At 36.2% G+C, this 15043-nt stretch overlaps 1 protein-coding gene across 1 annotated transcript in view; it reads left to right on the forward strand.

Moving 5' to 3' along the window:
* The window catches only part of CDKAL1 (CDK5 regulatory subunit associated protein 1 like 1), a 635724-nt gene that overhangs the window by 416392 nt on the left and 204289 nt on the right, over positions 1–15043 (forward strand). The window contains 1 exon segment of the mRNA NM_001284447.1: positions 6298–6443. Coding sequence (NP_001271376.1) covers positions 6298–6443 — 146 coding nt within the window.

Consider the following 15043-nt stretch of genomic DNA (forward strand, 5'->3'; position numbering starts at 1 on the left):
TGTGGCCATCACCGCAGTCAGGATACAAAACTTTTTTTGATTTCTTGATGATGGCAGAGCAGAATCATAATTATAAAATAGAATAATGATAATATCAGTTTAAAAATGTGTGTATAATTATAACTCTCAGCGTTCTGACATTAGTATTAATGTATATTTTTATCTTTGTAATGTAAAGTCTGATTATTGACTATGACACTTAGATGAAATGGTAATGGTAAAGGAACATTGAAGTCCTTTTAACATTTCTGTGAAGCCTAATTAGAATGGACATTCGTCTCAACTTCTTTTAAAGCAAATACTGAAAATGTTAACTCTTTGCAGTTTAAGGTGAATTTCCTGTTATAATTAAGTTATAGATCAAATGCAAATTAGAATCTATTCACAATATCTAATCCTCTTCACTTGGGACATAAGGATTGGAAATATTCTCCTAGGCTCCCTCATTCACTTTCTGATGCTATTAAATGATAATGTATTTTTAGATTGCTGAGTAAATGTAGGTGCTGGTAATTCACTTAGTGGCTGTTACAGTGTCATTAATGAGAAGTAATGGATGAAATAGGACTCTGGTCTTATTTTATCTTGACTTACATGACTTTCAGAGTGTTGAAGGTGACTCCAGAAATAGAATCTCCTAGAACACAAGCATTACTGTTTTGACCTTTAGCTAGAAGTCTTTGTAGGACTTACTGTAATATAACCATGTTGACTAATTACTTGGGTCATTCAGTCATTCATTCATTTAACTATAACTTAAGCATTTAAGGGCCGGGCATTAGCAAAGAAATTGGGAGATGCAGATAAGTAAGATATATCCTTGGGGTGTGAACATGTATGGTAAAATTACAGGACAGGGAAACTGGTGCTAATAGGAGCCTATATGGTGTGCCCTGGCACTGAGAGTAGAACACTCAACTGCCTGGAAAAGAGATATTTAGAATAACATAATATTGCTGCAGCAGGGGTGAACTTTGAAAACATTATGCTAAGTGAAATAAGTCAGGCACAAAAGGACAAATATTGTATGATTTCCCTTATATGAAGTGCCTAGAATAGTCACCCTCCTAGAGAAAAAAACTAGTGATAATAAAAGGTGGGGGATATGGAGGCATGGAAGTTAGTGTTTAACAGGTATAGAGTTTCACTTGGGGATGATGAAAACTTTCTAGAGATGGATGGTGATAATGGTGGTGCAACACTGTAAAGGCACTTAATGTCATGAAATCGTACACTCAAAAATGGTCAAAATGGGAAATTTTACATCATACGTACTTTACCACAATAAAACAACAAATAAAAAAAATAAAAAATAGGGGATCCCTGGGTGGCGCAGTGGTTTAGCGCCTGCCTTTGGCCCAGGGTGCGATCCTGGGGACCCGGGATCAAATCCCACGTTGGGCTCCCGGTGCGGGAGCCTGCTTCTCCCTCTTCCTGTGTCTCTGCTTCTCTCTCTCACTGTGTGCCTATCATAAAAAAAAAAAATAAAAAAATAAAAAATAAAAAAATAAAAAATAAATAAAAAATAAAAAAAAACAAATAATGGGAGCCAAAAAAAAAAAAAAGATTATAGCCCCCACCCCCAGTTCTCCTTCTAGGAAAAGTTTTTTAGAAGAATTTTTGTAACATTTCTCCCCTGTGTTTTATAGTATCTCTTATAGTTTTTCCTAATAAGATTTTGTATATAAAAGTTCATCTCTATTAGATTTATGCCACCAGATTGTGTTGTTAAAGTACATAAGTATGACTCAAACTTGCTTTACTACCTTAATCAAGCTAATAATATTCAGAACGTTTGAGATACTTTTGTATAAAGTGGCATATTTAATGAATTCTAAATTCCTATATTTTACTTAATTGAAAAAAATACCTACATACTTCAACACGGATGACCCTTGAGAACATTTTAAGTGAGAAACTAGTAACAAAAGATTAATGATTCTATTTATATGAGATGTGTGGAATAGGCAATTCATAGAGCTAGAAAGTAGATTGCCGGCTGTTGTAGGCTGGAGGAAAGGTGTTGGGGAATGGGGAAAATGGGAAGAGACTGCTAGTAGGTACAGGATTTGTTTTAGGGGAAATGAAAATACCCTAAAATTAGATTTTGGTAATGGTGCACCATCCTATGAATATACTAAAAAGCATTTAATTGCATACTTTTTTAATAGGTCAGTTGTGTGGCATTTGAATTATATCTCGAATAAACTATTTTTTATAATGCTTAAAGATAGTGGTGTAATTTGTCTTTTTTGAAGTATCTTTTTGCTTCATCATCTGTTTTAGTTTAGTGGAAAATGTAGCATTGCAAAGGTTCGCATTCTCAATAAGCATATACTTTCTAACAAAGCTATAATCTGAGAGGGATTTTGGACAGATAACTATAAAATGAATGCACAGGCATCTGAATGCAAGTATTAATATGTTTTACACACACACACACACACACACACTAAGTAACCTTATTACGCTAGCAGAGTGCATATTCAAACCCGGGTAGAATATGATAATTAATGTGACGATTACAGAACAACAAAAATGAAATGGAACATTTCTTTTAAAACTGTACCCATACAAGGGCACCTGGGTGGCTCAGTTGGTTGAGCCACCTTGAGTTGGCTCGAGTCATGATGGTCTTGGAGTCGTAGGATCAAGCCCTGCATCAGGCACTCTGTGTCCCTCACTCCCCCCCCACTTCCTGTGGGCACGTTTGTTCTCTCTCTCTTTCAAAAATAAAATAAATTAAAATGTACCCATACATAGAATTGCCTTTTTAAAATTAAGCCCCTTTTCTTCCACTCATTATTTTTTCTTTGCTTTTTAAGTTTATGAAAAAATAACACTGAGATGACTCCCAGTTCATGAGAGGACAACTCCAAATAAAAGCACTGAATGGAAATACTCTTTCATGGATTTGGTTAGTAATTCTGCAGTCCCTGCTTATAAAGTAGTCACCGTCTAGATGCTAAGCAGCCTTGATACATTAGCCCTTAAACTATAAGTGACCTTATGTTAAAAGAGCTACTGTTTCTATGCTACTTGCTACCAGAACTACACACACACACACACACACACACACACACACACACACACCTTGTATGCATACATGCCAACTAGCATACTTGCCTGTCTACTCAGACTTTTTCCACCAGCTCAGAGCTGGGGGTTGCTCATGGCTGCCATTTTTTTGTTAGCCACATTTTGAACTAAATGTCTCTTTATCCTTTGGTTAACCTGGACCCCAGGTCATTTATAAATTACTTGGATAAGAAAATACATTATGATTCCAATATAAAGATGCAACAGACTTTCAGAAATAAAACCCATGGAGGAGGTGGCTATCTACAAAATGTCTGATTTTTACTTTGTGTTTACTTATACATGAACATGTAATTTTTCACTCCCAAAAATTAAGGCAGGCCAATTATATGTTTGTTTACCTTCTTGAATATGTGTTACCTGCTTTAATCAAACCTGAACTATTACTCATTGAAAATTTATCTTCCTATCGAATAGCATTTATATTTTAAATCTCTTTGCATGTATGATTATGCATCTTTAACCCAGATACATATATATGGTTTGGTGGTATACTTAGCACAGTACTAGCCATTGTGGGGATCCAGCAAGAGGAGTAAAACATACTCCCTGCTCTTGTAGAGCTTCCATCTGAGAGTCTGATTCTCACGTTTCAAGTTAGAACCAAGAAAACAGGGATCCCTGGGTGGCGCAGTGGTTTGGTGCCTGCCTTTGGCCCAGGGCGCGATCCTGGAGTCCCGGGATCGAATCCCACATCGGGCTCCCGGTGCATGGAGCCTGCTTCTCCCTCTGCCTGTGTCTCTGCCTCTCTCTCTCTCTCTCTGTGTGACTATCATAAATAAATAAAAAAAATTAAAAAAAAAAATAGAACCAAGAAAACACTCTGATAACACTAGGAACAGTTGTTGAGGAATCAGAGAGGAAGAAGTAATCTCTGGCACCAGAGAACCTGTAGCTATCTATCAGCCAAACCTTAGAAATAAAAGGATTTCAAAGGGTGAAGAAACCAAATGGTTTTTAACTAACATGTTGAGTTCTCAAGAAGAGAAATAGAACTAAAAACAGAACAAAAATATTTGTCTGTACTTTGTCTCTTTGGGATACATTAATCTATGTTAAGTCATAATTCTTTCAGTAGGAGAAATATAGACTTTAATTAAGGGGCAAGTTTATTTTTATTTTGTCTTCTGGTGCCTGCTATTCTAAAATTGCAAAATCTATAGTACGATGCTGAAGATAATTATTAGTAGGAAGTCTTATTTTGAGAGCCAAAGGGAAAAATCCACCAAATTTATCCAACTTGTTACTATTATCATTTTAATTTGCAAATTGTCGTACTGTAACAGGGCAGTACTTCATCCAGAGCAGTATCCTGCTTGTAGTAGTAGCAGTAGGCCACCCTGAGGTATTTTGAGGATCTATGGAGTCAGAGAGCCAGCTAATTCCATAGTCACCTCCCAGTTATTCAGGGGTCACCCATGCATATGTATCAACCATGCCCTGTGCATTTCCACTTTTCTTTCTACTGACTACAAACATTAGGGCTTTTACCAATGTGAGAGAAAAGTGCAATTAACTCAGATCTGTCACCTTCTTAATAGCAGCTTAGTTGTTTTAAAAAATCTCTTTGGACTCAGAAATTCAATAGCCCAGTAATATTACTAATGGATATGTTTTATCCATACTTTCTTTGCTAGAAATTACTAGGTATATATAGCTTAGGATGGATGGATAGATAGATAGATAGATAGATAGATACCTATAGACATCGATATATACATTAGAGCTAGAATTTAAGAGTTTCTTATTTAACAGAGAAATAACTGGTTAATATATTATCTGTTCACAAAATTGTTACATTTCTTGGCTGGGTATTTAGCCAGTAAGCTCTTCCTATCCTTACTCAACGCCTACTGTGTATGAAGCTGTGTGAGACAACACTTAGCATTATGTAGCCCATAGTAAATATGCTGGCTTTGTGCTATGGCTTCTGTACCTTTCAGGTCTTTCATGATTCAACATTAAGATTCACCAAACAATGTAAGAAAATCTTTGTTTTCTAAAGGGGCAGGACTCTGCATCAGCTAACTTTCAACACGATAAAAGATGACACCTTAACCAAAAACACAATCTGGAAAATGAAATTTCACTCTCCTCTGTGCTTTGGTTTTCTTATCTGTGAAACAGAGACAGTAGCAGTACCCACCTCCTAGAGCTACTGAGCTAGAGGGAAAATAAAACAAAATAATTCAGTGTGTGCTTATATGTAAGCACTCAATAGACAAGTTATCCAATACTATTTTTCTTCCTTGAAAGTACCTGAAGTTCATGGTCACACATTTTCATACAGATGAATGGGAACCTAAAAAGAATAGCTCTTCAATGAGCTAATTCCCTTAGTAGCTAGTGAGTGAAGGAGAGTTAAACTTGCACTGATTTTATACAATAGATCAGAAAGGGCTTCCCAGCAATCATGACCCTGGGCCAGAAAGGGGAGTGCAGTTTCTCTTGCAGACTTTCTTTCCTTACTCTTTTCCTTGCCCTCCTTTGTGTCCTCTGAGGAATTTTATAAAACACTCTCTGGGTTTCCTAATTTGTTTCACTCCAGTTTGCTCTAACTTTGCAAGAGAGGCTCTTCTACATGTTCTTCCCTTCTTCCCTACTCTACTTCTAGATGTCATCAGGTGAGCCCTGGCCATCTGCTGGCTTCATTGTGTGACGCTGTCTCTTTTGCATAGTTAGATACTCAAAACATACGTGTTAGTCAACTAGCTGAAGAAGCAACAGGTTATGCATTCCTTCTTCTCCTTTGGTATTTAAAAAAAAAAAAAGTGTTGACTAGCCTTAAATTGAGAGATTTTATTCAAGTACACAGGATTATAGAGCCTTAACAGTTTAACTATTGCTGTTTCTCTTTATGCAGCAAAACAGAATATAAAACTTCTTTGAGGCAAGGGAAGAAAGGTATTTATTTTGAGGTACTCAAAAATTTTATTCCTCAGGGATTCTGTGAGTTTACCTTCGTTTTGTCACCGAACGTGAGGAAGTAAGTCTTGCGTGGAATCCCCTGAAAGTCATATTAAATTTCCAAACGGCATCATAGAGTATTACCCATTGACGTTCGCTTGAAGAGCCTGGTTGACAGTCGGTTTTCAGCCATGTTTATTTGCTTGCCCTTGTGAGTGTTGATCTGAAGGAAAAGCCATTACCTAATTCTTTAAAATGATTAATGTTTTCTCTCTCCATTTTTTTTTAAAGGAAATGGCAAAAATCCTTAATCATCCCAGAGTCTACGCTTTTCTGCACATACCAGTCCAATCTGCCTCTGACACCGTACTCATGGAAATGAAAAGAGAATACTGCGTGGCTGACTTCAAAAGAGTAGTGGATTTTCTGAAAGAGAAGTAAGTCTGTTAGTACTTAAGGAAATAACCATTCTTTTTTTCCTTTCAAAAGCATGTGGCAAAAACGCACTTATTGTAGCCACAATTAAAGGTACCAGAGAGAAGGCGAGAGTTTTGAAGCTTTCCTAGCCTTTAAGTTTCCTTAGGGAGCCTTGATGTGGTTTTTCTTATATCCACCTCCCATCTGTGCACGACACACCATTAATTTGTGTAAGATTGCCAGTCTCTCTAAGGTAATGTGCATTGTGATCATTTTTATACCTGTCCTAGTAGATGAAAACTGCTTTGGCTTTGCTTAAATCCCCTTTCATGTGGCTTTTTGAGGTTGTGAGCTGGTTCTGATGTTGAGGTAGGCCAAGTCATGTCATTACAAAATAGATAATTTTCTACCAAGTAGCATTTTTTGAAGACTATCTGGAATGTCTTTGCTTTTACACGCTTATCCCTGAAGATTACTTGAAGAATTGTGATTTATAAGGAGGTCTTAGGATTCTGTTTTTTAAAGTTGAAATTGCTGTTGACCAAAATTAAGGCATATTTACACAATCTTAGACATGAATGATCATTTTGTTTCCACAGAAAACACTTGCAGCCCATAATTATATTCTTTAAAATCCTACTTCTCATCATCACCAAACACTGACTGCCTTCTGTGATTATACAAAGCAGGAAATAGTAGGGCTGGCCAAGGTCATACAAAACCTTCTTAAGTCTAGGGCACTGTTCTCCCCTCTGGGGTAATGTCATTTATCTTGGCATATTTGCGGCATGGGTCTTCCTACTTTCCATATTTTTTTTCCCATAATTTTTCCTCTGTTGTTTTTCTTAATTAAGATACAAATTTTTATTTTCATCTTCTTGTTTATAATTATGTACTTTTGTACCATGTCGAAGTGCTACATGGATATGATTGCTTTATACAAATTGTAAGCAATTATTTTTTCCACCTTCAATTAGTGACTTATCCTGACTACATGGAAATCTTTTAAAATCTTTTTTTTCTTCTATTTACTTTCTCCTTCCTTCCTCATCTTTCCTTTATGTCTTTCTAATTTTTTTTTCACCTCTAGGCATTTCTTGATTATCCTAACCACTAGAAATAAAGACACTTGTGTGCATTCAAACAAACACAGCTAATTGTTCGAATATTCAAATCAGTGAATAGAAGGCATATTTATTCTAGGATTTCATAATTATAATCATTAAGTATATACAGCCTTCAAAGCAGAAAACAGAATAATGACAGATCTCTACCATCTATAATACTTTCTTTCTTTCTTTTTTTTTTTTTAATAATACTTTCTGCTCCTAAAGAGAACTGAGGTCAAAGCTAAAGAATAAGAATTTTTATGCTAGATATCTGTTAAATGGTCTGGTGTCCTTCCTTTGCATTTCTTTTAGCTTATTGTAGGTAAATTTGTCTCATGTGAGAGAGTCCTTTTGGGCACATTGGCATTGGTGAATGGAATGTTTTCAAAATTGCAAATATATTGTTGCACCTGTGAAATTTCTTGCCTCTTGCTTATTACTAGTGCAGTAGCAAATAATGTGCACAATTCATACCTGTTGCACAAGATTTTGCCAAGTGTAGACATGCATACTGTTGTCCAGAATAGACTAGAACACTTTCCAAATGGTCTGTTGCATTAATGTGATTCAGTGATGTTAAGGAATCAACACCTCTCTTTCTCCTCCACTTGGATGAGTGCTGATTCAGTTGTTTGGGGAATTACTAACTGGGCAACAATTTCACAATCAGTTTTTAGCCTTTTATGTTGTTCCAAAGATGGAGTTTTTAAATCTGTTGCATCTTGAACAGTTTCAACAGACTCCTTGAGGGGTTAAAGATGATCAAATCAAAGTATTAAAGAGTAGTCTCTTGCCTTTATTCAAGGGTTAAACATATTGTCCTTTCTTTAGATTCTGAATTACCCTGAGGCATCTGTGTAACTTTTCTAGAACTATTCTACTATCTGGAAGATCCCAGAACCAAGTACTCTCCCTGAGGATCTCTAATATTTCCAGCACTGGAAATATCAGGGATCCCTGGAGAGGATATTGGAGACCCCTGGAGAAGATACTCCATCCCACAACCCAGCCATCCACAATGTCAATGTCAAGTGGTATGAATCACTGGAATGGTAGAGTATGAGTCTAGATAGCATCTCTAAGAGGTTGTTTTTTATTAAAACTCTGTATAGGATATGCACAATAAGGGCGGAAGCAACCTCAGTATACAATTCCATACTTAGATTATAACTTACAAGTTGTATGTATTATACCTGATAATACCTTTTTGTTTTCTTTGAAAACAAGAAGAAATCGAATTATCACTACTAATAAGGTGATCCTGGCATGGTTTTAGGCAGTTCATCAGAGCCATAAAATTGTATCTTCTCTCCAGTCTGTCCTGTTGCTTGTGAGGAATAGTACAGCACTCACTCATTGCTGTGCGGACAATATTATCCAACTTTGCTCTTCAGTGATAAAGTGTTCCTGTCCCTTCAGGGAAGTCCACCCATCCAGGGAGTCATTTTCAACTGCAACAAACATTTAGAAATAAATGAGGCATTTTAAGCAGGCTGCTGCTCTCATAGTTTGCTTACTTTCCCCTATAAAAACCAGCACAGCTTTATACCAAATAGATTAGTACTTAAGGGAAACACCAAAGTTTCAGGGACTTCAATAGCAGACGACTAGTCAGGATAACTGATCCAGCGCAAAATTGTTTTGGCCAGTGTTTTATCAAAATTCAGTAAAATATTGTTCATTAGTGTGTGTGTGTGTGTTTTTTTAAAGAGAGCTTCACACTGTCATTTTAGCTTTCATGTGTTCATATAATGACCCTGACTTAAAATGGTTTGGTGCTTTCCCCTTTTAAGCTCCTGTACTAATGTCTTGTTTTCTCTGAAGCTTCTGAAGCCTTTTTCTTTTCTTTTTTTTTTTTTCTAATGAGTCTTTAACAGCTAAGAATCTTGATTTTTTTTTTCTCCATCAACAAGAGACTTATATATTCATGTATAAATTAGGAATGGGGCATCTCCTAATCTGTTTCATCAAAAAAATTCAATTCTGAAAACAACCTATTGCATTTAACACTGAAATCCAAACTGTGGGAGTCAATATGGAGCTGCAGGCTTTTAAACTACTAATTCAGTGATGTTCATGATGCCATGTCTCTGAGACACTAGAGGTGAAATCTTTTTAATTAATTTTCTTTACAGTTGAAACTGGCCCATGTTTTAGCTGGGAGCAATAGAAGTTTACTTATGAGCCAACTTGAAGTTGATTCATTATTCTCTTCAGTTGTTTAAAAGTTGGCAGCTATTACTATAACAGCAGCTGGATTGAAGATAACCTAGTAGTACTGGCACATGTTGAGGCATATGGGAATTTATTAAATCACACAACCTTTGCGAAGAAAAGTGTCTAAATTACTGAATATACTAATTTAAAACAGCTGGTCATGAGCAATCATATGACTTAAATTGTTTTATTCAGATTTATTAATCCAGTTGGAAAATTAACTAAGTTAATGTTTTTATATGAATGGATAAGACGGTTTCTTGACACATATAATGGGATCTGTCAGGATATGGAAGAAACCTAACATTGAAAAGGTGCAGTTCTGATTTCAAAAGGATGTAAGTTTTATGACTTTTAATAAATACCTCATAAGTTTGACTACTTTTATTAATTGTCACTGAACTGATTTTTCTGTCATCTTTTTATGCTATTAGTGGGATATTTTTAAATATAAAATTTGAATCATTTTTATTTTTTCATGTAATTTTGAGTTATTTCCTAATGAGAGGATTCTTTACTTTGCTCTTCTGAGGATGATATAATTAGGGATCCTAGGACCTTGTGAGCTTAGACATAGACTTTAATTGGGCCCCCCTCATTTGAGCAGCATTAAATTTACACAGTCACTCCCCACCATAAAACTGTATCCTCACATGTATTCAAAATATGACAACATGCAGAGTGGTTCTCTCAAGCATATGTTCTCATGCTAAGTAAAAAAAACTCTGCATCCTCCATTCACACATTAAAGTGTGAAAGAAATACATAAGAATGTCCTGTTGATAGATACATTTTAAGACATGAAACAGTTTATATATTAAAGGATCCATTTGTTTTTATAGATTATTTTGTGGGAAGTCCAGTGGCCTTTTGGTTTATGTTAACCAGACCTTAAACTTGGGAGACAAGATCCATCCCCCTCACTCAGTAAATATGTTTTGAAAGAATTAATGATCACTTATGTTTTTACCTGCAAGTCGCATAGATTTTAAATTGTGCCTTACTGTAGCATCTTTGTGTTGACTTTTAATGCCGTAATGTTATTCACCTCAGAATTTGCCATTATCATTTGTCAATGTGCTGTATAATTCTGGATTAATTTGTCATGTTGCTTATAGAATACTAGCCCTTTAGTATGATATACACTCACACCCCAAGCTTCCTGTACTCAAGAGATTGCCCTGTGAAATGCCACAACCAGTAACTCTTGAGCACTCATGGGTAAAAGGGAACCTTTAAGTGGGAAGAACTCACTAGAGGGCAGGTGGAAGCCTTGCAGAGAAAGTTCTGTCCTCTGATCTTTCCACTGTATACTCAGGCAGTGAAGGGCACATGGCCACAAAGTTGGCATCACTTTGGCAGGGTGATTTCTGTGAGTGAGTCACAGAGTTATCTCATACTACCCAGCCTATCCTATGACCGATTTTTCCAGTGTGTGTCTTAAAAAAAAAAAAAAAAAAAAAAAAAAAAGCTAACTTACTAACATCCTGAGTTCTTTTTCTTCCTTTCATTGACTTCCAGTTATCCACGTGTCCGTACTGGCACACAATCTGATGAAAGACAAATTGTGCTTTGTATTTTGTTCCATTTTTTTTTATATATCTAGTTTTATTCCTAGTGGCTTGGAAACACAAGCAGCAATATTTGTCAGAGCAGAGGCAAAGAAATTGCAAAAAAACCAAAAACATAAAACAAAAAAAACCAAACTCAATTCGGCAAGGCTTAGGTAATTAAGTTTTCTTCCAGATGCATTCCCAGATGTGTTTCTGTTCACTGAATAACCACCTCTGAAATAATTTAGGCAGAATATTTCCCTCAAAGTTGTTTTCTGGCTTTATCTCATCATTTCTAATATATTTAACTAGGTTTTTATTTTGGTTGTCCTGAAGGCCTTGTTCACTATTTTATCTCATCAGATATCTTTCTGAAATAGTGATGTTCCTTTCTCTTTCTCTGTCTCCTTTCCTACATTTACATTATTTCAAAAAAAATGAATATGTATCATTTGAACAGTTATACAGCAAGGAAAACATTTACTTTTTCTTTTTTCCTATGGTATTATATTTATATTTGGAAGATACTGACATCATGTGCTAAATACCATATTATTTTGGGATTACCCTAAATGTGATTCATTGGTTTGAAGGTAATTACATTTTCTATGGACTTAGCTTTATGTTTTTTGTCTAGCCTGGTCAAGAGAGAAATCTCATCATTCCTAATCTTTTTCTACCTTATATCTTGACTTTATAATACAACTGTGTTATTCCCTTTACAAACAGAGAAGCTACCTTGCCTTAATGCTTTGTGCATTTTCTCTACATCTTATTGTAAGCATAAGGGCCAAATCATATACTGATAGTAAGCATTTTTCATTTCATTGATAGAGTGCTTTTCATATTCTACGGGGCTCATGTATTATGTCATGATGTTGTCACAGAAACTCAGCCAAGTATGTAGGATAGGCATTTTTAATCTGTACTTTTTAAGTGAACCTCAGGGTTCACACTGGTTTAAAAGACTTGGTGAGAGTCTGCAGTGTTTAATGCATAATAGAACTAGATCTTCGATTTCTGCTATGTAGCACTCTTTCTGCCAATTCTATCAATATTGATTTAATCACTCTCTTTTTTTAATTTATCAGTTTTGTGCTCAGCACTGTAATAAATGCAACAATACCGATACCAATAGGGATACTTCATATGGTAATAGTAACAAAATCAGTAGCCAATATTTTTTAAGTTTTACCTCTGTGCCAAGCACAGCTATGAGGGCAATGGCATATATTAGCTTATTTAAGCCTTAGGTCCCAAGGATGTTAAGTAATTTTCACAAGCAGTAAGTGATGGAACATTGGTGAAAACTCAGGCCATGTGATGCCTGAGCCAGAACTCAATCATCGTGCTGTACCTTGTTCCAGTCTGAGGCATGTTGTCCTAGCATTGGAGACAATGAAGTGGACTCATCAAATATTGATGAAGTATAATTTATAACATGTGGTTAGAAGGAAGGATGAGGAAAGTATGCATGAGTGTCAAGGATGACTTCTTGGTATTTTATCCCAAGACATAGTAGAAGATGGTATAGTTAACCAAGAAGGGAAGTGAGAAGGAGAACTTTGAGTAGAAGAGGTGAGTTTGCTTTGGGGCATACTGAACTGGAAATGCAATTGGAAATAGAAATGAATTTGAAATAGGAAATCCAGGGGGAGAGCCCCTGTAGGGTACACAAAATATGAGCTAAAGCCCAGAGATCTAGACATAAATGTTTGGCAGTAATTAGCTTTTGAGTGGTAGATGACGCTGTGGATGATGAGATCATCCCGGAGATAGAAAATGGAAGGGTAGGAACAGAGACTAGGGGACACCAATATCTGAATGATAGTAAAGGTGAAAGGACCCTGTGACAGAGGTTGAAAAGGCAGGGTCAGACCAGGGTAAGAGGAGAAACAAGAGAGAAGGACACCACAGAAGCCAAGGGACATAGTAGTTTCAGGAAAATGAAAATGGTAAGGGTCAACTGTCAAGTAGAGTTGCCTCTTATAAACAGATGCTGGCGCAGGTGCTCTGGAGGAAGAAAAAAAAAATCTTTAGATTCTCTCCCCAATAACCATAGGTGTTCAAAAGCTGTTGAGAAGTAGTGATGTCTCATGCCCAAACAGTCTTCATGGTCCTTTGTTGCCTGCATTTCTCATTCCTAATGGTGCTCACTTTGTCCCCCTGAACCCCCCATATGGCCACATAGCATCCAGGGCCAGGAAAGCAGGAGGTAGGGATACTATATATTCATTGAATAAATGGTACTCACTCTGGAACCAATGAGATTAAGATTTAGAGTAATATTTCTCAGTATATTTTAATTAAAGTTTTCTTTTCATAAACAAGAAAATCCCCTGCTTTTTGCAGAGACTGATAATATTCCCTTTAGAAGAACATCATACTCTGCGTTCATAGAGATTCTGTGTCCTATGAACTCCCGCTGGCTAATAGCTAACAATAATTATAAGGCAATATTTACTGAGTGTATAATATGTTGGAAGCAATGTGATAAGTACTTTATGTTGTTTGTTAGCTCATTTAATTCTCAGAATGACTCATACCAGATAGGACATATCAGTACACCCATTAACAGGTGAGGAAATTAAGGCATACAGTGGCTTGCCCAAACTTACTGTGCTAATAACTGGTAGAATTCGGATTCCTGCTCCAGCCTATGAACCTCCACAAACCTTTTTTCATTGCTACTGTGGCATCTAGCCTTTCCAGGTGGGATAATTTTTAGAAACATTAGGGATAATCATAATTTTTAAATTAAGGATTGTACATAATTAGAGAGTGTTAAATTATACATACCTTCTTCCGAAAATTTACTACATCTTCTAGAGTCAGTGTCCTCTCCTTTTTGCATTCTTTCCCCATCCAGGTGGAGAGTCACTATATAAGGGGATGATAAGCTGTATTTGATTGTGAACACAGGTAGAAAAACAAAAGTATATAATGACTGGTTTATCTGTAACAACATCTTTAACTATAAACTGCAGAGTGTCTTCATGAAGTGTGTGTACGGGTAAAATAAAATGCTGTTCTAATGGTTATGCGTTGCAAAGCTGTTGTCCTACATAATCTGCTGTGTTGCACATACTTTATGAGTCCTCATTTCTATATCCTGTTTATCCATCCTTCCTGAAACCAAATATGTGAAATATCCAGCTCAAACTCCCACCCGTAAAACAGCCTTACTTCTTCACACTGATCCATTTCATCGCTTGATGTTGGCACAAGGAAAGTCTGTTATTGGCCACTCTTACCTCCCACATTCATCCCTATCATCGTACTCTGATGGACATTTCCTGAGTCCTCATTATTATCTAAGACTTTATGTTCTCTCAAAAACCAAGAAGGGACGCCTGGGTGGCTCAGTGGTTGAGCACCTCCCTTTGGCCTAGGGCATGATCCTGGAGTCCAGGGATTGAGTCCCACATCAGGCTTCTCCCTCTGCATGTGTCTTTGCCTCTCTCTGTGTCTCTCATGAATAAAAAAATAAAATCTTAAAAAACAAAGAAAACAAAAAACAAACAAGAACTCAAGGGAGCATATATAGTTCATGTAATTTGGATTGTTGTACTAGACTTTGCAGTAATATCTGAAAGGCATCATAATTAAGTGAGCAGCAAACAGTAGGAAAAAGACTGGGTAATATAACCATGATTTTTTTTTTTTTTTAAGATTTTTGAAGATGCAACTGATGAACCACTAATTCTACCTTTGAAACTAATTTTAAAAGTGTAATAGGAA

This window comes from Canis lupus, chromosome 35 (genome assembly GCF_011100685.1).
Source record: "Canis lupus familiaris isolate Mischka breed German Shepherd chromosome 35, alternate assembly UU_Cfam_GSD_1.0, whole genome shotgun sequence".
Classification (NCBI taxonomy): Eukaryota; Metazoa; Chordata; class Mammalia; order Carnivora; family Canidae; genus Canis; species Canis lupus.